Source organism: Tachyglossus aculeatus, chromosome Y4, assembly GCF_015852505.1.
Source record: "Tachyglossus aculeatus isolate mTacAcu1 chromosome Y4, mTacAcu1.pri, whole genome shotgun sequence".
In the NCBI taxonomy this organism is placed as follows: domain Eukaryota; kingdom Metazoa; phylum Chordata; class Mammalia; order Monotremata; family Tachyglossidae; genus Tachyglossus; species Tachyglossus aculeatus.
In genome coordinates this window covers 11563725-11589056 of record NC_052096.1, presented here as the reverse complement: position 1 = coordinate 11589056, position 25332 = coordinate 11563725, and the positions used below count along the sequence as shown (strand labels likewise).

The following is a 25332-nucleotide window of genomic DNA, read 5'->3' as shown; positions in this document are numbered from 1 at the left end:
AATCCGCGCCGGCGCGGGCGTCACGTGACGCGCTCCTGGCGCGCCTGCGCGCGCTTCCCGCCCTTCCTCCCGCCACGCCGGCCCCGGGTCACGTGGCCCGCGTCGCCCCTCCTTCTTCTCCTCCCCTCAGGCGGCGGCCATGTTTTCGGGCCCAGTTGGGCCTCGACGGCCTCGCTGAGGAAATGGCCGGGAGGGGACGGGGAAGACGGCAACCGACGCCGCCGCCTCCGTCTCCGGGGTAGAAGGAGAAGGGACCCGGGGGAAATGGCGGCCACCAACAACGGAGGAGGAGGAGGAGGAGGAGGAGGAGGCGGTAGTGGCGGCAACTGGCTGTCGGGGGTGAACGTGGTGCTGGTGATGGCCTACGGCAGCCTGGTAATAATAACCATCATAACAGGAATAACGATCCTATTTATTAAGCGCCTACTATGTGCCAAGCACTGCTCTAATCATAATAATAACGATGGTATTTGTTAGGCGCTTACTATGCTCCAAGCACTGCTCTAATCATAATAGTAATGATGGCATTTGTTAAGCGCTTACTGTGTGCCAGTCACTGTTCTAATAATGATGGCATTATTAAGCGCTTACTATGTGCCAAGCACTGTTCTAATAATGGTGGCATTATTAAGCGCTTACTATGGTCCAAGCATTGTTTTAATAATAATAATGATGATGGCATTTGTTAAGCGCTTACTATGTGCCAAGCACTGTTTTAATAATAATAGTAATGATGGCATTTGTTAAGCGCTTACTATGTGCCAAGCACTGCTCTAATCGTAATAGTAATGATGGCATTTGTTAAGCGCTTACTATGTGCCAAGCACTGCTCTAATCATAATAATGACGGTGGTATTTGTTAAGCGCTTACTATGCGCCAAGCACTGCTCTAATCATAATAGTAATGATGGCATTTGCTAAGCGCTTACTATGTGCTAAGCACTGTTCTAATAATGATGGCATTATTAAGCGCTTACTATGGTCCAAGCATTGTTTTGATAATAATAGTAATGATGGCATTTGTGAAGCGCTTACTATGCGCCAAGCACTGCTCTAATCATAATAATAATGATGGCATTTGTTAAGCGCTTACTATGTGCCAAGCACTGCTCTAATCATAGTAATAACGGTGGTATTTGTTAAGCGCTTACTATGCGCCAAGCACTGCTCTAATCATAATAGTAATGATGGCATTTGTTAAGCGCTTACTATGTGCCAAGCACTGTTCTAATAATGATAGCATTATTAAGCGCTTACTATGTGCCAAGCACTGTTCTAATAATGGTGGCATTATTAAGCGCTTACTATGTGCCAAGCATTGTTTTAATAATAATAATAATGATGGTATTTGTTAAGCTCTTACTATGCGCCAAGCACTGTTTTAATAATAATAGTAATGATGGCATTTGTTAAGCGCTTATTATGCTCCAAGCACTGCTCTAATCATAATAGTAATGATGGCATTTGTTAAGCGCTTGCTATGTGCTAAGCACTGGTCTAATAATGATGGCATTATTAAGCGCTTACTATGGTCCAAGCATTGTTTTAATAATAATAATAATAATGATGGCATTTGTTAAGCGCTTACTATGTGCCAAGCACTGCTCTAATCATAATAATAACGATGGTATTTGTTAAGCGCTTACTATGTGCCAAGCACTGCTCTAATCATAATAATAATGGTGGTATTTGTTAAGCACTTACTATGCGCCAAGCACTGCTCTAATCATAATAATAATGATGGCATTTGCTAAGCACTTACTATGTGCCAAGCACTGTTCTAATAATGATGGCATTATTAAGCGCTTACTATGTGCTACGCACTGTTCTAATAATGATGGCATTACTAAGCGCTTACTATGCACCAAGGACTGTTTTAAATAATAATAGTAATGATGGCATATGTTAAGCGCTTACTATGCGCCAAGCACTGTTCTAATAATGATGGCATTATTAAGCGCTTACTATGGTCCAAGCACTGTTTTAATAATAATAATAATGATGGCATTTGTTAAGCGCTTACTATGTGCCAAGCACTGCTCTAATAATAATAATAATAACGATGGTATTTGTTAAGCACTTACTATGCGCCAAGCACTGCTCTAATCATAATAATACTAACAATGGCATTTGTTGAGCGCTTACTATGTGCCAAGCACTGTTCTAGTAATGATGACATTATTAAGCGCTTACTATGTGCCAAGCACTGTTCTAATAATGATGGCATTATTAAGTGCTTACTATGTGCCAAGCACTGTTCTAATAATGATGGCATTATTAAGCGCTTACTATGTGCCAAGCACTGTTCTAATAATGATGGCATTATTAAGCGCTTACTATGTGCCAAACACTGTTTCATAATAATAATAATGATGGCATTTGTTAAGCGCTTACTATGCGCCAAGCACTGCTCTAATCATAATAATAATGATGGCATTTGTTAAGCGCTTACTATGTGCCAAGCACTGCTCTAATCATAATAATAACGGTGGTATTTGTTAAGCGCTTGCTATGCGCCAAGCACTGCTCTAATCATAATAATAATGATGGCATTTGCTAAGCGCTTACTATGTGCCAAGCACTGTTCTAATAATGATGGCATTATTAAGCGCTTACTATGTGCCAAGCACTGTTCTAATGATGATGGCATTATTAAGCGCTTACTATGCGCCAAGCACTGTTCTAATAATAACAATAATGATGGCATTTGTTAAGCGCTTACTATGTGCCAAGCACTGTTTTAATAATAATTAGAATAATGATGGCATTTGTTTAGCGCTTACTATGCACCAAGCACTGCTCTAATCATAATAGTAATGATGGCATTTGTTAAGCGCTTACTATGTGCTAAGCACTGTTCTAATAATGATGGCATTATTAAGCGCTTACTGTGTGCCAAGCACTGTTCTAATAATGATGGCATTATTAAGCGCTTACTATGCGCCAAGCACTGTTCTAATAATAACAATAATGATGGCATTTGTTAAGCGCTTACTATGTGCCAAGCACTGTTTTAATAATAATTAGAATAATGATGGCATTTGTTTAGCGCTTACTATGCACCAAGCACTGCTCTAATCATCATAATAATGATGGCATTTGTTAAGCGCTTACTATGCGCCAAAAATAATAATAATAATAATGATGGCATTTGCTGAGCGCTTACTATGTGCCAAGCACTGTTCTAATAATAATGCTACTAATAATGGCATTTGTTGAGCGCTTACTATGCACCAAAAATAATAATAATAATAATGATGGCATTTGCTAAGCGCTTACTATGTGCCAAGCACTGTTCTAATAATAATGCTACTAATAATGGCATTTGTTGAGCGTTTACTATGCGCCAAAAATAATAATAATAATGATGATGGCATTTGCTAAGCGCTTACTATGTGCCAAGCACTATTCTAGTAATAATGCTAATAATGATGGCATTTGTTAAGCGCTTTCTATGTGCCAAAAATAATCATAATAATAATAATAATGGTGGTATTTGTTAAGCGCTTACTATGTGCCAAGCACTGTTCTAAGTGCTGGAGTAGATACACGGTAATCAGGTTATCCCACATGGGGCCCACAGTCTTCATCCCCATTTTCCAGATGAGGGAGCTGAGGCCCAGGGAAGCGAAGTGACTTGCCCGAGGTCACACAGCCGACAAGTGGCGGGGTCAGGATTAGAACTCCTGACCTCCGACTCCCAATCCCGGGCTCTTTCCATTCTCCTCCTCAGGTGTTCGTGCTGCTGTTCATCTTTGTGAAGAGGCAAATTATGCGCTTTGCGATGAAGTCCCGACGGGGTCCCCATGTCCCGGTGGGACACAACGCGCCCAAGGTGGGGCTGGGGTCATTTTCTCCCCCCCTCCACCCCCAAAACACACACGCCAAGGGGGGGGCCCGGCCCAGTCTGCCCTGGGAAGGGGCCTCGGGAGGTCATTCTGGCCGCGCCCCTGTCTCCAGGCAGGGTGGAGTCGAGTACAGAGTCATAGTAACAGCATCGCTTGAGCGCCCGTTGGGTGTAAAGCACTGTACTAAGCAGCGTGGCTCAGTGGAAAGAACACGGGCTTTGGAGTCAGAGGTCAACGGTCCAAATCCCGGCTCCGCCACTTGTCAGCTGTGTGACTTCGGGCAAGTCACTTAACTTCTCTGGGCCTCAGTTATCTCATCTGTAAAATGGGGATGAAGACTGTAAGCCCCACGTGGGACAATCTGATCACCTTGTAAACTCCTCAGCGCTTAGAACGGTGCTTTGCCCACAGTAAGTGCTTAATAAATGCCATTATTACTATTATACCATCCAATGAAAGGGTAAAGATGTGATATATAATATAATATTATATATATATAATATAATATATATAATATAATATATTAAGCGCTTACTATGTGCCAAGCACTGTTCTAAGAACTGGGAGAAATACAAGGTAATCAGGTTGTCCCATGTTGGTGGGGGTGGTCACAGTCTTTATCCCCAGTTTACAGATGAGGTCACAGAGGCACAGAGAAGTGAAGTGACTAACCCAAAGTCACACGGCTGATAAGTGGCAGAGCCGGGATTAGAACCCACGACCCCTGACTCCCAAGCCCGGGCTCTTTCCACTAAGCCACGCTGCCTCTCACCCTAAGCCTTCCAGCTGCAGCTGAACCACCGGTGGGGTGGAGGGGTGGGCAGTGGTGTGCCCTGTCCCGTCCCCAGCCGCTCACCGACCCCAGGTCCTGCCACAATAATAGTAATTATGGTATTTGTTGATGATTATGGTATTAATCCTCCTCCAGGAGGCCTTCCCAGACTGAGCCCCTTCCCTCCTCTCCCCCTCGTCCCCCTCTCCATCCCCCCATCTTACCTCCTTCCCTTCCCCACAGCACCTGTATATATGGTTGTACATATTTATTACTCTATTTTACTTGTCCATATCTATTCTATTTATTTTATTTTGTTAGTATGTTTGGTTCTGTTCTCTGTCTCCCCCTTTTAGACTGTGAGCCCACTGTCGGGCCGGGACTGTCTCTATATGTTGCCAATTTGTACTTCCCAAGCGCTTAGTCCAGTGCTCTGCACACAATAAGCGCTCAATAAATATGATTGATGATGATGATGATATTAAGCGCTTATGTGCCAAGCACTGGGGTAGATTCAGGGTAATCAGGTGGACTCAGTCCCTGTCCTACGTGGGGATCACAGGTTTAATCCCCAGATGAGGGAACCGAGGCAGAGAGAAGTGAAGTGATTTGCCCAAGGTCACGGCAGATGAGTGGCGGAGCCGGGATTAGAACCCACGCCCTCCGACTCTCAAGCTCGTGATCTTGCCAATAGGTCAAGCTGTTTATCTGGGCTGGGCAACTGGCCAGGTAACGTGTTGGAGTGTAATCCTGCCTCCTCTCTCCCCCCATCACCATGGGAGCAGGACTTGAAGGAGGAGATAGATATTCGCCTGTCCAAGGTCCAAGACGTCAAATACGAGCCGAGACTCCTCGCCGAGGATGACGCCAGGCTGCTGCAGCTGGAGGCACAAGGAAACCAATGTACCGTGGCAGGTGTGGGGCGGGGGGCCCCCCCGGGCAGTGCCCAGCAGAGCTGCACGGTGGGCAGAGGCCTGTGCCGGGGATTGGGGGGCACGACAAGGAGAAAGTCCGGTTGAGATAGGCTCCCTGCCCGCAGAGGCGGCGTGTGCTAATCTGGTAGTGACAGCATTCGTTCGATCGTATTTATTGAGCGCTTACTGTACCTCGCTCTCGCCTGTCCCGCCATTGTCCCCCGGGCCTGGAATGCCCTCCCTCTGCCCATCCGCCGAGCTAGCTCTCTTCCTCCCTTCAAGGCCCTGCTGAGAGCTCACCTCCTCCAGGAGGCCTTCCCAGACTGAGCCCCTTCTTTCCTCTCCCCCTCGTCCCCCTCTGCATCCCCCCGTCTTACCTCCTTCCCTTCCCCACAGCACCTGTATATATGTATATATGGTTGTGCATATTTATTACTCTATTGATTTATTTATTTATTTATTTTACTTGTACATTTCTATCCTACTTATTTTATTTTGTTGGTGTGTTTGGTTCTGTTCTCTGTCTCCCCCTTTTAGACTGTGAGCCCACTGTTGGGTAGGGACTGTCTCTATGTGATGCCAATTTGTACTTCCCAAGCGCTTAGTACAGTGCTCTGCACATAGTAAGCGCTCAATAAATACGATTGATTGATTGATTGATTACTATGTGCAGAGCGCTTGGGAAGTCCAAGTTGGCACCATCTAGAGACGGTCCCTACCCCACAGTGGGCTCACAGTCTAGAAACTCACACTCCGTGGGTCACAGAGGTGGGCAGAGGAAGGAGGTCGTGGGTTCTCCCCCTTTTAGGCTGGGAGCCCACCGTTGGGTAGGAACTGTCTCTATATGTTGCCAATTTGTACTTCCCAAGCGCTTAGTACAGTGCTCTGCACATAGTAAGCGCTCAATAAGTACGATTGATGATGATGATGATGAGAATCAGTCGTAGCCTTCGAGTGCCCGCTGGGTGTAGACTGCTGTTTTAAGGACCTGGGAGTGTCCACAGAGTGAGTAGTCGTCTGACCGTAAGCTCACTGAGGGCAGGGAATATGTTGGTTATATTGTTGTAATATAATTATGGTGTTAAGCGCTTACTGCGTGCCAAGCACTGTACTAAGCACTGGGGTGAATACAAGCAAATCGGGTTGGACGCAGTGCTTGTCCCACGTGGGGCTCACAATAATCCCCATTTGGCAGATGAGGTAACTGAAGCCCAGAGAAGTGATCTATCCAAGGTCACACAACGGACAAATGGCAGAGCTGGGATTAGAATCAATCAATCAATCAATTGTATTTATTGAGCACTTACTGTGTGCAGAGCACTGTACTAAGCGCTTGGGAAGTACAAGTTGGCAACATATAGAGACAGTCCCTACCCAACAGTGGGCTCACCCACAACCTTCTGATTCCCAGGCCCATGCTCTACCGTTTCCCCTTGTACTTACTGTACTGTCACTCATTCGTTCAATCATATTTACTCATTCATTCAGTAGTATCTACGAAGCACTTACCGTGTGCAGAGCACTAAGCACTGGGGAAAGTACAATACGACAACAAACAGAGACACTCTCTGCCCACAGTGAGCCTACAATCTAGAGGGGAGGAGACAGACGTCAATACAAATAAATAAAATTACAGATAATATATATGTGTTGCGGAGTGGAGCTGGGGCGGGGAGACGAAAGGGAGACACAGAAGGGAGTGGGAGATGTGGAAGAGTGGGATTTAGTCTGGGAAGGCCTCTTGGAGGAGATGGGCCTTCAAGAAGGCTTTGAAGCAGCGGTGAGGAGGGAGGGCGTTTCAGGCCGGAGGCAGGACGGGTTAGCCCCAGAGGAGCGAAGCGTGCGGGCTGGGTTGTAGAAGGAGAAAAGCAAGGTGAGGTACGAGGGGACAAGGTGATGAACTGCCTTAAATCAATCAATCGTATTTATTGAGTGCTTACTGTGTGCAGAGCACTGGACTAGGCGCTTGGGCAGTACAAATTGGCAACATATAGATACAGTCCCCACCCAACAGTGGGCTCACAGTCTAAAAGAGGGAGACAAAACCAAACATACTAACAAAATAAAATAAATAGAATAGATATGTACAAGTAAAATAAATAGAGTAATAAATCTGTACAAACATATATACATATGTACAGGTGCTGTGGGGAAGGGAAGGAGGTAAGATGGGGGAGATGGAGGGGGGATGAGGGGGGGAGGAAGGAAGGGGCTCAGTCTGGGCAGGCCTCCTGGAGGAGGTGAGCTCTCAGCAGGGCCTTGAAGGGAGGAAGAGAGCTAGCTTGGCGGATGGGCAGAGGGATTGGGGGCATTCAAGGCCCGGGGGAGGACGGGGGCCGGGGGTCGATGGCGGGACAGGTGAGAACGAGGCCTAACGGTGAGGAGATTAGCAGCGGAGGAGCGGAGGGTGCGGGCTGGGCTGGAGAAGGATAGAAGGGAGGTGAGGTAGGAGGGGGCAAGGGGATGGACAGCTTAAAGCCAGTGGTGAGGAGTTTTTGTGTGGAGATTTTTGAGGAGGGAGATGACGTGTCCTGAACATTTTTGTAGAAAGATGATCCGGTCAGCAGAGTGAAGTGAGGACTGGAGTGGGGAGAGACAGCAGGCTGGGAGGTCAGCAAGGAGGCTTAGTGCAGAGCACTGTACTAAATGCTTGGGAACGTACAATACAACAGTCAGCTGACACATTCCCTGCCCACACTGAGCACAGAGTTGAGAGCGCTCTGCACACATGCGCTCGATAAATACGACTTCCTGACGACTTTGACACCTGTCTACATGTTTGTTTTGTTGCCCGTCTCCCCCTTCTAGACTGTGAGCCCGTTGTTGGGTAGGGACCGTCTCTATCTGTTGCCGACTTGGACTTCCCAAGCGCTTAGTACAGTGCTCTACACGCAGTAAGCGCTCAATAAATACGATTGACTGACTGCGTGAGGAAACAGGTGTGTAACTCAACCTGGGCAGAACAGCTGCAGGTGCCCGGAGATGCCCAGGGACGGAGTTGGCGCAGAAGCGCCGAGGTAGGAGGGTGTGCCGGGGATGTTGGGGGCGGCGGGCATTAATCAGGGAAGGGATCCTCAATCAATCAATCAATCGTATTTATTGAGCGCTTACTATGTGCAGAGCACTGTACTAAGCGCTTGGGAAGTACAAATTGGCAACATATAGAGACGGTCCCTACCCAACAGTGGGCTCACAGTCTAAAAGGGGGAGACAGAGAACAGAACCAAACATACCAACAGAATAAAATAAATAGGATAGAAATGTACAAGTAAAATAAATAAATAAATAGAGTAATAAATATGTACTGATATGGTGGGCTTTCAGGAGGCTTTGAACAGCGCTTAGAACAGTGCTTTGCACATAGCGCTTAACAAATGCCGTTATCATTATTATTTGAAGATGGGGAGAGCAGTGGCCCGGCGGGTTTGCAGGGAGGGCAGGGAGCCGTGGGGTGACCGATCGGAAAAGGGCCTGAGGTCCCGGAGCCGACCGTCTAACGCCGGCCTTGTGTTGGCAGACTGTTTCAACTACCTTTACCGGATGAAAGCCCTGGATGCCATCCGGACCTCAGGTGAGGGGCGGGCGCGACGGGGAGAGATCGGGTGCCCGGGCGGGTCCGCCCGGGGGCCCGGGGTCAGCGGCACCGTCCCCTCTGCCCCCGGCAGAGATCCCGTTCCACCACGTGGACAGCCGGCACCCACGGTCCCTGGTGGGCACCAGTTTCCGCTCCTACTTGCTGGAACTGCGCACCTCCGCCACGCCCTTTAAGGGGGTCCGCAAGGCCCTGGTCGACACCCTCCTGGACGGCTACGAGACGGCGCGCTACGGCACCGGGGTGAGAGAGCCGGGGCCGAGTCGGGCACGGAGGGAGGGAGGGAGGCGGCCAGCCACCCCCCGGGGTCTCACCTCCTCTGTGAGCCCCACATGGGAAAACCTGGTTACCTTGTGTCCTCCCCAGTGTCTCTCTCACCACCTCTGTCATAAAATAATAATACTGACGACATCTGTTTAAGCGCTTACTATGTGCAAAACTACAACAGACACGTTACTGGCCCACAATGAGTTTACAATCTAGAGGGGGAGACAGACATAACACAAGTAATAAATGACGGATGTGGTGACGATGGCATTTATTAAGTGCTTACTATGTGCAGAGCACTGTTGTAAGCGCCGGGGAGGTTACAAGGTGATCAGGTTGTCCCACGGGGGGCTCACGGTCTTCACCTCCATTTTACAGATGAGGAAACTGAGGCCCAGAGAAGTGTCTTGCCCCAAATCACACTGCAGACAAGTGGCGGAACCGGGATTAGAACCCGCGACCTCCGACGCTCAAGCCCGGGCCCTTTCCACTGAGCCACACTGCTTCTATCCAACAGTTACTTTTGTATGACAGACAATGACTCTCCCCACCTCCAAAGCCTTACTGAAGGCCCATCTCCTCCAAGAAGCCTTCCCAGACTAAGCCCTCCTTTCCTCTTCTCCCACTCCCTTCGGCATCACCCTGACTCGCTCTCCTCATTCATCCCCCCTCCCAGCCCCATGCTACTTCTGTCCATCCCGGCTCCTCCGCTTGCCAGCTGTGTGACTCTAGGCAAGTCACTTCGCTTCCCTGGGCCTCAGTGACCTCATCTGTAAAGTGGGGATTGACTGTGGGACAACCTGATCACCTTGTAGCCTCCCCAGTGCTTATAAATGCCATCGTCGCCATATCCGTCGTTCAGCGTGTGATGTCCGTCTCCCCCCCTAGATTGTAAACTCGCTGTGGGCCAGTGACGTGCCCGTTACAGTTTTCTGTTCACAGTAGGCGCTCAGTAAGTACGATGGACTGACCCGCCTCCCCGTCGCTCCCTCAGGCTTTCGGCCGCAGCGAGTACCTGAGCTACCAGGAGGCCCTGCGGGAGCTGGCCGCCACGTGAGCCGGGCCGGGGGCGCGAGGGGAGGGGGCACCAAGGGGGTCGGAGGGGCCGGGCGGGAGGCAACGGGGCGGGGAGGGGGGGGTCATCATCATCATCATCAATCGTATTTATTGAGCGCTTACTACGTGCAGAGCACTGTACTAAGCGCTTGGGAAGTCCAAATTGGCAACACATAGAGACAGTCCCTACCCAACACTGGGCTCCCAGTCTAAAAGGGGGAGACAGAGAACAAAACCAAACATGCTAACAAAATAAAATAAATAGATATGTACAAGTAAAATAGAGTAACAAATATGTACAAACATATATACATATATACAGGTGCTGTGGGGAAGGGAAGGAGGTAAGATGGTCATCATCATCAGTCGTATTTATTGAGCGCTTACTACGGGCAGAGCACTGTACTCAGCGCTTGGGAAGTCCAAATTGGCAACACATAGAGACAGTCCCTACCCAACATTGGGCTCCCAGTCTAAAAGGGGGAGACAGGGAACAAAACCAAACATGCTAACAAAATAAAATAAATAGAATAGATATGTACAAGTAAAATAAATAAATAAATAGAGTAATAAATATGTACAAACATATATACATATATAGACAGGTGCTGTGGGGAAGGGAAGGAGGTAAGATGGTCATCATCATCAGTCGTATTTATTGAGCGCTTACTACGGGCAGAGCACTGTACTAAGCGCTTGGGAAGTCCAAATTGGCAACACATAGAGACAGTCCCTACCCAACATTGGGCTCCCAGTCTAAAAGGGGGAGACAGGGAACAAAACCAAACATGCTAACAAAATAAAATAAATAGAATAGATATGTACAAGTAAAATAAATAAATAAATAGAGTAATAAATATGTACAAACATATATACATATATAGACAGGTGCTGTGGGGAAGGGAAGGAGGTAAGATGGTCATCATCATCAGTCGTATTTATTGAGCGCTTACTACGGGCAGAGCACTGTACTAAGCGCTTGGGAAGTCCAAATTGGCAACACATAGAGACAGTCCCTACCCAACATTGGGCTCACAGCGGCCTCGCTCTCCCCAGCGTCAAGGCCCGGGGGTCCGGCTCCCAGCGGCAGCACCAGACGGCGGCCAAGGACCTGACTCAGTCGCCCGAGGCTCCCTCGCCCTCGTCGCCCTCCACCATCCAGGTGACGTACCTCCCGCCCGCCCACAGGAGCAAGAGGGCCAAGCATTTCCTGGAGCTGAAGAGCTTCAAGGACAGCTACAATACACTGGAAAGCACCCTGTGACGAGACACCCCCCCGTACCCCCCCAAAAAACGCACCCACACCTACCCACTCCTCCCTTCCCGCCTCATCCCCACCCGTCCCGGCCGCCCTTAACCCACCCACCTCCCTCAAGTTGGTTATTCCCCGCACCCCTGAATCGGGGAGGGGGTCATTCCAGGCCGAGGGCCTGAAGGGGAAGGACACCCCCGTCTCTCCGGACAGACGGATGCCGCGGCCTGACTTCGTAAACGGGTTATTTAAATAAAAGAAAGCTATTGCGAAATGAAATCACTTCCCCAACCCCGGCCACGGTTCACTCATCTGTAAAATGGGGTTGAAGAGGGTGAGCCCCGGGTGGGGCGGGGACTGTCCAACCTGATTGACTGGTGTCTACTCCAGTGCTTGGCACGTAGAGCTCAACAAATATTATTATGATGTTATTATATATATAATATATAATATGTGTATTATATATTATATAATATAATAATGTTATTACGGGGTCTGGTCTTCACGGGTGGGGTGGACTGGGTGTGGGGAAAGTCCTCGTCCAGGAGAGGTGGGACACACTATGGGGGGAGAGCCTCTCCTCCTCCCCATCCCCCCCCCACCTCCTTCCCCTCCCCACAGCACCTGTATATATATTTGTACAGATTTATTACTCTATCTTGTACATCTTTACTATTGTATTTATTTTGTTAATGACGTGCATTTAGTTTTAATTCTATTTGCTCTAACGACGACGCCTGTCCACATGTTTTGGTTTGTCATCTTGTCTCCCCCTTCTAGACTGTGAGCCCGTTGTTGGGTAGGGACCGTCTCTAGATGTTGCCGACTTGGACTTCCCAAGCGCTTAGTACAGTGCTCTGCACACAGTAAGCGCTCTTTTATTTGTTCTGACGACTCGACACCCGTCCACATGTTTTGTTTTGTCATCTTGTCTCCCCCTTCTAGACTGTGAGCCCGTTGTTGGGGAGGGACCGTCTCTAGATGTTGCCGACTTGGACTTCCCAAGCGCTTAGTACAGTGCTCTGCACACAGTAAGCGCTCTTTATTTGTTCTGACGACTTGACACCTATCCACATGTTTTGTTGTCTTGTCTCCCCCTTCGAGACTGTGAGCCCATTGTTGGGTAGGGACTGTCTCTATATGTTACCGACTTGTACTCCCCGAGCGCTTGGTATAGTGCTCTGCACACATTAAGCGCTCAATAAATACGATTGAATGAATGAATGAACCTCCCCCCACACACACCAGATGTGGAAAGAGGGAGATGGGAGAGATAGGGCAGACCTACAGTTGTCTTTAATCAGTTCTCAAAGTTCCCAGGAAATCAGATCGATCAGGAAGGCTGTCTGGAGGAGGTCTAGTCCCGGCTCTGCCTTGTGACCTTGGGTAAGTCACTTTCTTTCATTCATTCATTCATTCATTCATTCATTGCCAATTTGTACTTCCCAAGCGCTTAGTACAGTGCTCTGCACATAGTAAGCGCTCAATAAATACGATTGATGATGATGATGATGATCCATTTTAAACTGAGCGCTTACTGTTTCCAGAGCACCGTACTAAGCACTTGGGAAAGTGCAATACAACAATAAACGGACATTCCCTTCCCACAATGAGGTTTCGGTCTAGAGCGGGAAGACGGATGTGAATAGAAATAAATGAGAGATATGGACATAAGGGGTGTGGGGCTGGGAGGGGAGGGTGAATAAAGGGAGTGAGTCAGGGTGACGCAGAAGGGAGTGGTAATAATGATGGCATTTGTTAAGCGCTTACTATGTGCCAATCACTGTTCTAAGCACTGAGGGGGGAATACAAGGTGATCAGGTTGTGCCACATGGAGCTCACAGTCTTCATCCCCATTTTACAGATGAGGTAACTGAGGCCCAGAGGAGTGAAGGGACTGTCTCTCTACGTTGCCAATTTGTACTTCCCAAGCGCTTAGTACAGTGCTCTGCACACAGCGCTCAATAAATACGATTGAGGATGATGATGAAGTGACTTGCCCAAACTCACGCAGCGGACCAGTGGCCGAGCCGGGATTAGAACCCACGACCTCTGACTCCCAAACCCGGGCCCTTTCCACTAAGCCGCTCTGCTTCGGGTCTGAGAAGGTCTGCTGAAGGAGGCCTTCATTTCTCTTTGTCTCAGTTACTTCATCTGTAAAATGGGGATTAAGACGAGCCCCAGGTGGGACCTTCGTTCATTTCATTCAATCATTTATGGAGCGCTGATTGTGTGCAAAGCACTGTACTAAGCACCTGGGAGAACAAAAAACAGGCACATCCCCGGCCCACCTTGGGCTCACAGTCTCAAAAGAGATGTAAAAGTCTAAGAAAGATACAATATGACTAAATAAATAAAAATTACAGCTATGTACACAAGTACGGTGGAGCTGAGGGGGTGTGATGAATAAAGGGAGGAAGTCAGGGGGACTCGGGAGTGGGAGAAGGGGAAAGGAGGGCTTAGTCTGGGAAGGCCTCCTGGAGGAGGTGGGCCTTCAGTTAGGCTTTGAAGGGGGGGAGAGGCATTGTGTCTCAGTGGAAAGAGCCTGGGCTTTGGACTCAGAGGTCATGGGTTCGAATTCCAGCTCCACCATGTGTCTGCTGTGTCACCTTGGGCAAGTCGCTTCACTTCTCGGGGCCTCAGTTACCTCATCTGGAAAATGGGGGTGAGAACTGTGAGCCCCACGCGGGACAACCTGATCATCTTGTATCCCACCCAGCGCTTAGAACAGTGCTTGGCACATGGTAAGCGCTTAATAAATGCCATTATTATTATTATTGTACCTTGGATATGAGGAGGGAGGGCATTCCAGTTCAGGGACAATGTCTAACCTGATTATATTGTATCTGCACCAGTGCTTAGTGCAGTGCCTGGCACCTAGTCATTCATTCAATCATATTTATTGAGTGCTTACTGTGTGCAGAGCACTGTACTAAGCGCTTGGAAAGTACAATACCGCAATAAAGAGAGACAATCCCTGCCCACAACGGGCTCACTGTCTAAAGGAGGGGAAACAGACATCAATCCAAGTAAACAGGGATCAATGTAAACAGAATTAAAGATGTATACAGAGCCCGGACTTTGGAGTCAGAGGTCATGGGTTCAAATCCTGGCTCCGCCACTTAGCTGTGTGACTTTGGGCAGGTCACTTAACTTCTCTGGGCCTCAGTTACCTCATCTGTAAAATGGGGATGGAGACCGTGAGCCCCATGTGGGACAACCTGATCGCCTTGTAACCACCCCAGCGCTTAGAACCGCGCTTTGCACATAGTAAGTGCTTAATAAATGCCATCATTATTATTATTATATACATAAGTGTTGTTGGGCAGAGTTGGGGGAGAGCAAAGGGAGCAAGTTGAGGTGACTCGGAGGGAAGGGGAAGATGAGGAAAAGGGAGCTTAGTCTTCCCAGAGGCTAAGCACATAGTTGAGTACATAGTAAACATTCAACAAATAATAATAAAATAATAATAATGGCTTACTATGTGCAAAGCACTGTTCTAAGCGCTGGGGAGGTTTCAAAGTGATCAGGTTGTCCCACTGGGGGCTCACAGTTTTAATCCCCATTTCACAGATGAGAGAACTGAGGCCCAGAGAAGTTAAGTGCCCAGGAGCCCGTTGTTGGGTAGGCACCCTGTCTATATGTTGCCGATTTGTCCTTCCCAAGCGCTTAGTCCAGTGCTCTGCACACAGGAAGCGCTCAATAAATACAATTAAATGAATGAATGATGAACAAGTACCAGGTGAGCCCACTGTTGGGTAGGGACTGTCTCTGTATGTTGCCAACTTGTACTTCCCAAGCGCTTAGTACAGTGCTCTGCACACAGTAAGCGCTCAATAAATACAATTGATGATGAAGAAAAAAAGGGGCTGGGGGCAGGGCCTGCAAGAGGATGGGCAGGACCAGAGGATGGAATGGGGGCATTGGGGTACTGAAGACCCCCACCATTAGGCTCTCCCTTCTGTGTCTCCCCTGACTTCATTCATCCCTTCTCCCAGCCCCACAGCACTTACAACCATATTCCTCATTTATTTATTGATATTAGTGTCATTCATTCATTCAGTCATTTATTGAGCGCTTACCATGTGCAGAGCACTGCACTAAGCACTTGGGAGAGGACAATATAGCACTCTTAACAGACAAATTCCCTGACCGCAATAAGTTTACGGTCTAGAGGGGGAGACGGATATTAGTATAAATGAATAAATAGATCTTTAAAATAGGTAAAGGAATAAATAAATGAACAGTCTCGGACTTGGCTATAAATAAGTAACAGTCTCCCCTCTAGACTGTAAACTTGTTACGAAACAGCGCTTAAAACAATGTTTGGCACATAGCGCTTGACAAATACCATTATTATTATTATGGTGGACAGGGAATCTGTTATAGTGTTATCAGAACAGCGTGACTCAGTGGAAAGAGCCCGGGCTTTGGAATCAGAGGTCATGGGTTCAAATCCCGCCTCCACCACTTCATTCATTCATTCATTCAATCGCGTTTATTGAGCGCTTACTGTGTGCAGAGCACTGTACTAAGCGCTAGGGAAGTACAAGTCGGCAACATATAGGGACAGTCCCTACCCAACAACGGGCTCACAGGCTAGAAGAGGGAGACAGGCAACAAAACCCATACGAGAGCGCTCAGTAAATAAGACGGTTTGACGGATTTATGAAAGCGTTCAGTAAATAGGCTGATTTTAGGGATTTACGAGACCGCTCAGTAAATGGGCTGATTTTAAAAAGTTACAAAACTGCTCAGTCATTACGGTTTTAGGGATTTACGAGCGCTCAGTAAATAGGACGATTTGACAGATTTCCGAAAGCGGTCAGTAAACAGGAGGATCTTACGGATTTAGGCGCGCTCAGTAAATAGCTGACTTTACAGATTTACGAAAGCGCTCAGGAAATAGGCTGATTTGTCAGCCGTGTGACTTTGGGCAAGCCACTTAACGGCTCTGTGCCTCAGTTACCTCATCTATAAAATGGGGCTTAAGACTGTGAGCCCCCCGTGGGGCAGCGTGATCACCTTGTAGCCTCCCCAGCGCTTTTCACATAGTAAGCGCTTAATAAATGCCATCTCCAGTGCCTCCCAAGCACTCAGTCCAGCGCTCTGCGCCCAGTTAGCGCTCAATAAATACGATGGACTGATGGGTTATGGATCAGGCCGTCCCCAGCTTCGGGATGGAAAGGGGGGTTTCCATGACAACGCCGTGGCCCAATGAGGTCGGAAGGGTGGGGCCGTCGCCATGGTGACGGGGACGCCAAGGGGAGCGGCCGGGAGCGGCGGGAGCCGCAGGCTTGGTTGGGATCATGGCGTTCAAACCCAAGTACTACAGTCTGGACGAGATGATCAACCAGGAGAAGGTGCGGACGGGCGGCCGGCCGGACGACTCCTCAAACCTGCCCCCGAGACTCCCGCCCCGAGACCCCCGTCCTCGTCCTCCTCATCCTCCCCCTTCCCTCCTCCTCCTCTTCCCCCTCCTCCTCCTCCTCCTCCTTATACTCCTCCTCCTCCTCATCCTCCTCCTCCCCCTCATCCTCCTCCTCCTTCTTATCCTCCCCCTTCCCTCCCCCTCCTCCTCCCCCTCCTCCTCCTTATACTCATCATCCTCCTCCTCCTCCCCCTCCTCCTTATACTCCTCCTCATCATCATCATCCTCCTCCCCCTCCTCCTCCTCCTCCTTCTTATCCTCCCCCTTCCCTCCCCCTCCTCCTCCCCCTCCTCCTCCTTATACTCATCATCCTCCTCCTCCTCCCCCTCCTCCTTATACTCCTCCTCATCATCATCCTCCTCCCCCTCCTCCTCCTCCTCCTTCTTATCCTCCCCCTTCCCTCCCCCTCCTCCTCCCCCTCCTCCTCCTTATACTCATCATCATCCTCCTCCCCCTCCTCATCCTCCTCCTCCTTCTCCTCATCCTCCCCCTCCTCCTCCTCCTCCTCTCCCCCTCCTCATCCTCCTCCTCCCTCTCCTTATCCTCCTCCTCCCCCTCCTCCTTATCCTCCTCATCATCATCCTCCTCCCCCTTCTCCTCTTTATCCTTCTCCTCCACCTCCTCCTTCTCCTCCTCCTCCTCCTCCTCCTCCTCATCATCAATCGTATTTATTGAGCGCTTACTGTGTGCAGAGCACTGTACTAAGCGCTTGGGAAGTACAAGCTGGCAACATATAGAGACAGTCCCTACCCAACAGTGGGCTCACAGTCTAAAAGGGGGAGACAGAGAACAAAACCAAACATACTAACAAAATAAAATAAATAGATATGTACAAGTAAAATAAATAAATTAATTAACAACTCCTCCCCCTCCCCCTCCTCCTCCTCTGCCTCCTCCTCATCCTCCTACCCCTCCTCCTCATCCTCCTCCTCCTCCTCCCTCTCCTCCTCCTCCTCATCCTCCTCCTCCCTCTCCTCCTCATCCTCCTCCCTCTCCTCCTCCTCATCATCCTCCTCCTCCCTCTCCTCCTCGTCCTCCTCCCTCTCCTCCTCCTCATCATCCCCCTCCTCCTCTTCCTCCTCCCCCTCCCCCCCAAGTGGCCCCTGTCCTCTTCCCCCCTCCCCCCCAAGTGGCCCCTGTCCTCTTCCCCCCTCCCCTGAAGCCAATACGGGCTCCGCCACTTAATAATAATAATAATAATGATAATAGTTATAGTATTTGTTGTGTGCTTACTATGTGCCAGGCACTGTTCTAATCACTGGGGTAGATACAAGGTCATCAGGTTGGACACAGTCCCTGTCCCCCACGGGGCTCACAGCCTTCATCCCCACTTTCCAAATGAGGGACCCGAGGCCCAAAGAAGCGAAGCGACTTGCCCCAGGTCACCCAGCAGACAAGCGGCGGAGTCGGAATTAGAACCCACGCCCTCCGCCTCCGAAGATGCTGCTTCTTGATCCGCTGGGGGACCTCGGGCAAGTCGCTTCACTTCTCTGTGCCGCAGTCACCTCGTCTGTAAAATGGGGATGAGTGTGGGCCCCATGGGGGACAGGGATTGTGTCCAACCTGATTAGCTAGTGCAGTGCTTGGCACAGAGTAAGCGCTTAACCAATGCCATCATTATTATTATTAAATAAAATAAAATAATATTATTATTATTAAATCCTGTCCCTTTCTCCCACACTGTCCCTCCCCATCCCTGGGGCTCCGGGCCTTCTCCAATCATCCCCCCCCTTACCTCCCTGGGCCCTTCCCTGCTGTCCCCCGCACCCCAAAACCTTTCCCCGACCCCCAGTAAGGGTACGTGCCCCCTGCCCGGCTCCCTCCTGGGGTGGGACGGAGGAGAGAGTGGGCAGGGTGGGCTGACTGGGAGAGACCTTTCCCCCACAGATGTTCGAGCAGGAAGTGGCCTTCCGGAAGTCCTGCCTGAGGTAACTGACCCCCAGGGAGTATAATAATGATGGCATTTATTAAGCGCTTACTATGTGCCAGGCACTGTTCTTAGCGCTGATAATGATGGCATTTATTAAGCGCTTACTATGTGCCAGGCACTGTTCTAAGCGCTGATAATGATGGCATTTATTAAGCGCTTACTATGTGCCAGGCACTGTTCTTCGCGCTGATAATGATGGCATTTATTAAGCGCTTACTATGTGCCAGGCACTGCTCTTAGCGCCGGGGAGGTTACAAGGTCATCAGGTTGTCCCATAGGGGACTCACAGTCTTCATCCCCACTTTACAGATGAGGGAACTGAGGCCCAAGGAAGTGCCCCTTCCTTCCTCTCCCCCTCGTCTCCCCTCCATCCCCCCATCTTACCTGCTTCCCTTCCCCACAGCACCTGTATATATGGATATATGTTTGTACATATTTATTACTCTATTTTTTTATTTATTTAACTTGTACATATCTATTCTATTTATTTTATTTTGTTAGTATGTTTGGTTTTGTTCTCTGTCTCCCCCTTCTAGACTGTGAGCCTACTGTTGGGTAGGGACTGTCTCTAGATGTTGCCAATTTGTACTTCCCAAGCGCTTAGTACAGTGCTCTGCACACAGTAAGCGCTCAATAAATACGATTGATGATGATGAAGTGACTTGCCCAGAGTCACGCAGCTGATAAGTGGCGGAGCCGGGATTTGAACCCACGACCTCGGACTCCAAAGCCCGGGCTCTTTCCACTGAGACCCTTCCCCCGTCTCCCTGGGGTGGGGGGTGAAACTGGCCCACCCCCTCAGAGCCCCCCAACCCGGGCAGGTCTTCGGGTACCCCTTCTTTCCTTCCTGGGGGGATGCTGAGCTCTGTACCATGGGCTTCTAGACTGTGAGCCCACTGTTGGGTAGGGACCGTCTCTATGTGTTGCCAACTCGTACTTCCCAAGCGCTTAGTCCAGTGCTCTGCACACAGTAAGCGCTCAGTAAATACGATTGAATGAATGAATGAATGAATGAATGGGTACAGAGGTGCGAGGAAAAGAGGGAGGGGGCGATTTCCCACCCCCCGTGAGGGAGGACGTGTTGAGAGCAGGGGGATCTGTCAAGGACCTGGGTTCAAATCCCCGCTCCGCCACTTGTCTGCTGTGAGATCTTGGGTAAGTCATTGCACTTCTCAGCCTCAGTTACCTCATCTGTAATAATAATAATAATAATATTGGTATTTGTTAAACGCTTACTATGTGCAAACCACTGTTCTAAGCGCTGGGGGGGATACAAGGTGATCAGGTTGTCCCACGGGGGGCTCACAGTCTTCATCCCCATTTTCCAGATGAGGGAACTGAGGCCCAGAGAAATGAAGGGACTTGCCCAAAGTCACACAGCTGACAATCGGCAGAGCCGGGATTTGAACCCATGACCACTGATTCCAAAGCCCGGGCTCTTTCCACTGAGCCACGCTGCTTCTCTGCTTAACAAATGCCAATATTGTTACTATAGTAAGTGCTTAACAAATGCCATTATTATTATTATTACCCCAGCGCTGAGACCACTGGTTGGCACATAGTAAGCGCTTAACAAGCACCATCATTATTATTATTCATTCATTCATTCAATCGTATTTATTGAGCGCTTCCTGTGTGCAGAGCACTGTAGTAAGCGCTTGGGAATCAATCAATGGTATTTATTGAGCGCTTCCTGTGTGCAGAGCACTGTACTAAGCGCTTGGGAAGTCCAAGTTGGCAACATATAGAGACGGTCCCTTCCCAACAGCGGGCTGTTGGGATTATCATTATCATTATCTTATCTTATTATAAGATTATCATTATCTTCTAGACTGTGGCTCAGTGGAGAAGAGCATGGGCTTTGGAGTCAGAGGTCATGGGTTCGAACCCCAGCTCCGCCAATTGTCAGCTGTGTGACTTTGGGCAAGTCACTTCACTTCTCCGGGCCTCAGTTCCCTCATCTGTAAAATGGGGTTTGAGACTGTGAGCCCCCCGTGGGACAACCTGTTCACCTTGTAACCTCCCCAGCGGTTAGAACAGTGCTTTGCACATAGGAAGCCCTTAATAAATGCCATCATTATTTTTTATTATTATTTGTTGAACATTTACTATGTACTCAAATATGTGCTTAGTCTCTGGGAAGACTAAGCCCCTTTTTCCTCATCTTCCCCTTCCTTCTGAGTCACCTCAACTTGCTCCCTTTGCTCTCCCCCCACAACACTTATGTATATAATAATAATGATGGCATTTATTAAGCGCTTACTATGTGCAAAGCACTTGTCTAAGCGCTGGGGTGGTCACTTCTCTGGGCCTCAGTTCCCTCATCTGTAAAATGGGGATGAAGACTGTGAGCCCCCCATGGGACAACCTGATCACCTTGTAACCTCCCCCAGCGCTTAGAACAGTGCTTTGCACATAGTAAGCGCTTAAGAAATGCCATCATTATTATTATTATTATTTATCATTATTATAAGCAGACGGGGGTGGGGGTTGGGGGGGGTCCATGCTCGTATTAACCCTTGCCCCGCCCGTCCGGTCCAGCTGGGAGACGATGCGGCGGCAGAGCCTGCGGGCGGCGAGGCTGGGCGAGCAGGGAGAGCTCAAGGCCCTGAGAGCGCGTCGGGCCACCCTCGCCCGGGAGGTGGCGCTCGCCAACAAGCAGCTGCTGAAGGTGAGCCGGGGGGCGGGGCGTGCGTGCGTGCGTGCGTGAAGGGGCGGGGCGCGCGTGCGTAAAGGGGCGGGGAGTGCGTAAGAGGGTGGGGTGCACGTCAGGGGGCGGGGGTTCGGACGATGGGCGGGGCTTGCGCCACGGACGGAGCATGCGCAGACGGGAGCGTTTCAGGTTCGCGGGCAGAGCCGCTTCCCCGCCCGGCACGTCTCCCGCTTCGCCTCTTCGTTCATTCATTCATTCATTCATTCATTCAGTCAGTCAGTCAGTCATTCAATCGTATTCATTCATTTATTCAATCGTGTTCAGTCAATCATTCATTCATTCATTCAATCGTATTCATTCGTGTTCAGTCAATCATTCATTCATTCATTCAATCGTATTCATTCATTTATTCAATCGTATTCATTCGTGTTCATTCATTCATTCATTCAATCGTATTCATTCATTTATTCAATCGTATTCATTCGTGTTCATTCATTCATTCAATCGTATTCATTCATTTATTCAATCGTATTCATTCGTGTTCATTCATTCATTCATTCGTATTCATTCATTCATTCAATCGTATTCATTCATTTATTCAATCGTATTCATTCGTGTTCATTCGGTCAATCATATTCATTCATTCATTCAATCGTATTCATTCATTCAATCGTATTCATTCATTCAATCGTATTCATTCATTTATTCCATCGTGTTCATTCTTGTTCATTCATTCATTCATTCGTATTCATTCATTCATTCAATCGTATTCATTCATTTATTCCATCGTATTCATTCATGTTCATTCAGTCGATCCTATTCAGTCATTCATTCAATCGTATTCATTCATTCATTCAATCGTATTCATTCGTGTTCATTCAGTCAATCCTATTCAGTCATTCATTCAAGCGTATTCATTCATTCAATCGTATTCATTCATGTTCATTCTGTCAATCCTAGTCAGTCATTCATTCAATCGTATTCAATCAATCAATCAATTGTATTTATTGAGCGCTTACTGTGTGCAGAGCCCTGTACTAAGCGCTTGGGAGTCAATCAATCAATCAGTCGTATTTATTGAGCGCTTACTGTGTGCAGAGCCCTGTACTAAGTGCTTGGGAATCAATCAATCAATCAATCGTATTTATTGAGTGCTTACTGTGTGCAGAGCACTGGACTAAGCGCTTGGGAATCAATCAGTCAATCAATCATATTTATTGAGCGCTTACTGAGTGCAGAGCACTGGACTAAGTGCTTGGGAATCAATCAGTCAATCAATCGTATTTATTGAGCGCTTACTGAGTGCAGAGCACTGGACTAAGCACTTGGGAATCAATCAATCAATCAACCAATCATATTTATTGAGCGCTTACTGTGTGCGAGCACTGGACTAAGCGCTTGGGAAGTACAATTCGGCAACACACAGAGACAGTCCCTACCCAACAGCTGGCTCACAGTCTAGAAGGGGGAGTCTGAGAACAAAACCAAACATACTAACAAAATAAAATAAATAGAATAGATATGTACATGTAAGATAAATAAATAAATAGAGTAATAAATATGTACAAACGTATATACATATATACAGGTATATATGGGAAGTACAAGATGGCAACATATAGAGACAGTCCCTACCCAACAGTGGGCTCACAGTCTAAAAGGGGGAGACGGAGAACAAAACCAAGCATACTAACAAACAAAATAAATAGAATAGATATGTACAAGTAAAATAAATAAATAAATAGAGTAATAAATATGTACAAGCATATATACATATATACAGGCGCTGTGGGGAAGGTAAGGAGGTATTCATTCATTCAATCGTATTCATTCGTGTTCATTCATTCAATCGTATTCATTCAATCGTATTTATTCATTCATTCAATCGTATTCATTCATTCATTCAATCGTATTTATTCATTCATTCAATCGTATTCATTCATTCAATCAAACGTATTTATTTATTCATTCATTTGTGTTCATTCATTCAATCGTATTCATTCATTCAATCAGCGTGGCTCAGCGTCAAGAGCCCGGGCCTTGGAGTCAGAGGTCACGGGTTCAAATCCCAGCTCTGCCAACTGTCAGCTGTGTGACTTTGGGCAAGTCACTTCACTTCTCCGTGCCTCAGTTGGCTCATCTGTGAAATGGGGATTAAGACTGTGAGCCCCCCCCGTGGGACAACCTGATCACCTTGTAACCTCCCCAGCGCTTAGAACAGTGCTTCGCACATAGTAAGTGCTTAATACGTCTTAATAACTACCATTATTATTATGTGCGAAGCACTGTTCATTCAATCGTATTTATTGAGCACTTACTGTGTGCAGAGCACTGTACTAAGCGCTTGGGAAGTACAAGTTGGCAAGGTAACCGGAGGGTAGGGCAGAGGGGGTGATGGGGAGCAGAAGAGGACCAGAGGATACTGGGATGGGGGAGCAGAGGATGGAGGGCCCCCTCCTCCAGGCCGACTTCCGAGCTGCTCCTCGCCGGGATCAAGGGCGGGGGAGGAGTGTGTCCAGTTTGTGGGAGGGGGTCCGCTGACCTCGGGGCCCCCTCCCCGTCCCCCCCAGGTCCGCCAGGCCGCCCTCCTCCGCCTGCTGGAGATGGAGCACCGGGAGCACCAGCGGGAGCTCGGCCTGCTGGGCAAGGCTTTCTACGTGGAGCGGCTGTGAGAGCCCCACTCTCCCGCCGGAGGCCACCAACCTTTCTCCAGGACCCCACTGGCGGGGCCCGAGGAATCGCCCCCCAACCCGGCTCCCTGCCCCTGGCCTTCCCACCCACCCAGCTCTTCCACCCCGTTGTTTGACACCCCCCGGCTCTCTGATGCCCCGGGCTCTCTGCCCCCCCAGTTCTGACACCCCCTGCTCTGCCCCCATTCTCTGACACCCCCCTGGCTCTCTGCCCCCCCATTCTCTGACACCCTCTGGCTCTCTGCCCCCCCACTTCAGACTCCCCCTGGCTCTCTGCCCCCCCAGTTCAGACTCCCCCTGGCTCTCTGCCCCCCCAGTTCTGACACCCCCTGCTCTGCCCCCATTCTCTGACACCCCCCTGGCTCTCTGCCCCCCCATTCTCTGACACCCCCTGGCTCTCTGCCCCCGGAGTTCAGACTCCCCCTGGCTCTCTGCCCCCCCAGTTCAGACTCCCCCTGGCTCTCTGCCCCCCATTCTCTGACACCCCCTGGCTCTCTGCCCCCCAGTTCAGACTCCTCCTGGCTCTCTGCCCCCCATTCTGACACCCCCTGGCTCTCTGACCCCCCAGTTCAGACTCCTCCTGGCTCTCTGCCCCCCATTCTCTGACACCCCCGGGTTCTCTGCCCCCCCAGTTCAGACTCCCCCTGGCTCTCTGCCCCCCATTCTCTGACACCCCCTGGCTCTCTGCCCCCCCTTAGTTGACCCCCCCCCCCTGCTTCGGGGCCCCTCCCCATTCTCTGACAGCCCCCGACTCTCTCCCTCCAGTTCTGACACCTACCGGTTCTCTGCTCCCCCAATTCTGACACCCCCCGGTTCCCAGCCTCCCTATTCTCTAATACCCCCGATTATCTGCCCCCCATTCCCTGGCACACCCCAGTTTTCTGCCACCTCCATTCTCTGCCACCCCCTGGTTCTTTTCCCCCCATT

At 49.2% G+C, this 25332-nt stretch overlaps 2 protein-coding genes across 7 annotated transcripts; both read left to right on the top strand.

Moving 5' to 3' along the window:
• The first annotated feature begins 121 nt into the window (after positions 1-121).
• CY4H1orf43 (chromosome Y4 C1orf43 homolog) lies at positions 122-11990 on the top strand. Of its 6 annotated transcripts, none has more exons than XM_038769023.1 (7): positions 123-375; positions 3734-3835; positions 5406-5535; positions 9052-9105; positions 9200-9369; positions 10339-10446; positions 11506-11990. In XM_038769023.1, the coding sequence occupies exons 1-7, from the start codon at positions 265-267 to the stop codon at positions 11881-11883; spliced, it is 1053 nt and encodes a 350-aa protein (XP_038624951.1). In that variant the 5' UTR covers positions 123-264; the 3' UTR covers positions 11884-11990. The 6 variants fall into 6 exon arrangements, with proteins under 6 accessions (XP_038624953.1, XP_038624951.1, XP_038624957.1 ...); XM_038769024.1 differs by having other exon boundaries at positions 124-375; positions 5406-5523; XM_038769026.1 differs by having other exon boundaries at positions 124-375; positions 10388-10446; positions 11506-11812.
• A 4988-nt stretch (positions 11991-16978) lies between these two features.
• On the top strand, positions 16979-24681 carry CY4H1orf189 (chromosome Y4 C1orf189 homolog). The gene is made up of 4 exons (XM_038769053.1): positions 16979-17064; positions 19020-19060; positions 21604-21733; positions 24286-24681. Exons 1-4 carry the CDS (start codon positions 17011-17013, stop codon positions 24385-24387), a joined length of 327 nt encoding a protein of 108 aa, XP_038624981.1. The 5' UTR covers positions 16979-17010; the 3' UTR covers positions 24388-24681.
• Positions 24682-25332: the final 651 nt, after the last annotated feature.

Excerpts from the sequence above, each read along its gene's own strand:
- CY4H1orf43 (XM_038769023.1), top strand. The coding sequence starts at position 265 with ATGGCGGCCACCAACAACGGAGGAGGAGGAGGAGGAGGAGGAGGAGGC. Across the intron at positions 9,370-10,338 it reads CGGCGCGCTACGGCACCGGG|GCGCTCAGTAAGTACGATGG; the intron begins GTGAGAGAGCCG and ends TGTTCACAGTAG. Across the intron at positions 10,447-11,505 it reads CTGCGGGAGCTGGCCGCCAC|CGTCAAGGCCCGGGGGTCCG; the intron begins GTGAGCCGGGCC and ends CGCTCTCCCCAG.
- CY4H1orf189 (XM_038769053.1), top strand. The coding sequence starts at position 17,011 with ATGGCGTTCAAACCCAAGTACTACAGTCTGGACGAGATGATCAACCAG. Across the intron at positions 19,061-21,603 it reads TTCCGGAAGTCCTGCCTGAG|CTGGGAGACGATGCGGCGGC; the intron begins GTAACTGACCCC and ends CGTCCGGTCCAG. Across the intron at positions 21,734-24,285 it reads CCAACAAGCAGCTGCTGAAG|GTCCGCCAGGCCGCCCTCCT; the intron begins GTGAGCCGGGGG and ends CGTCCCCCCCAG.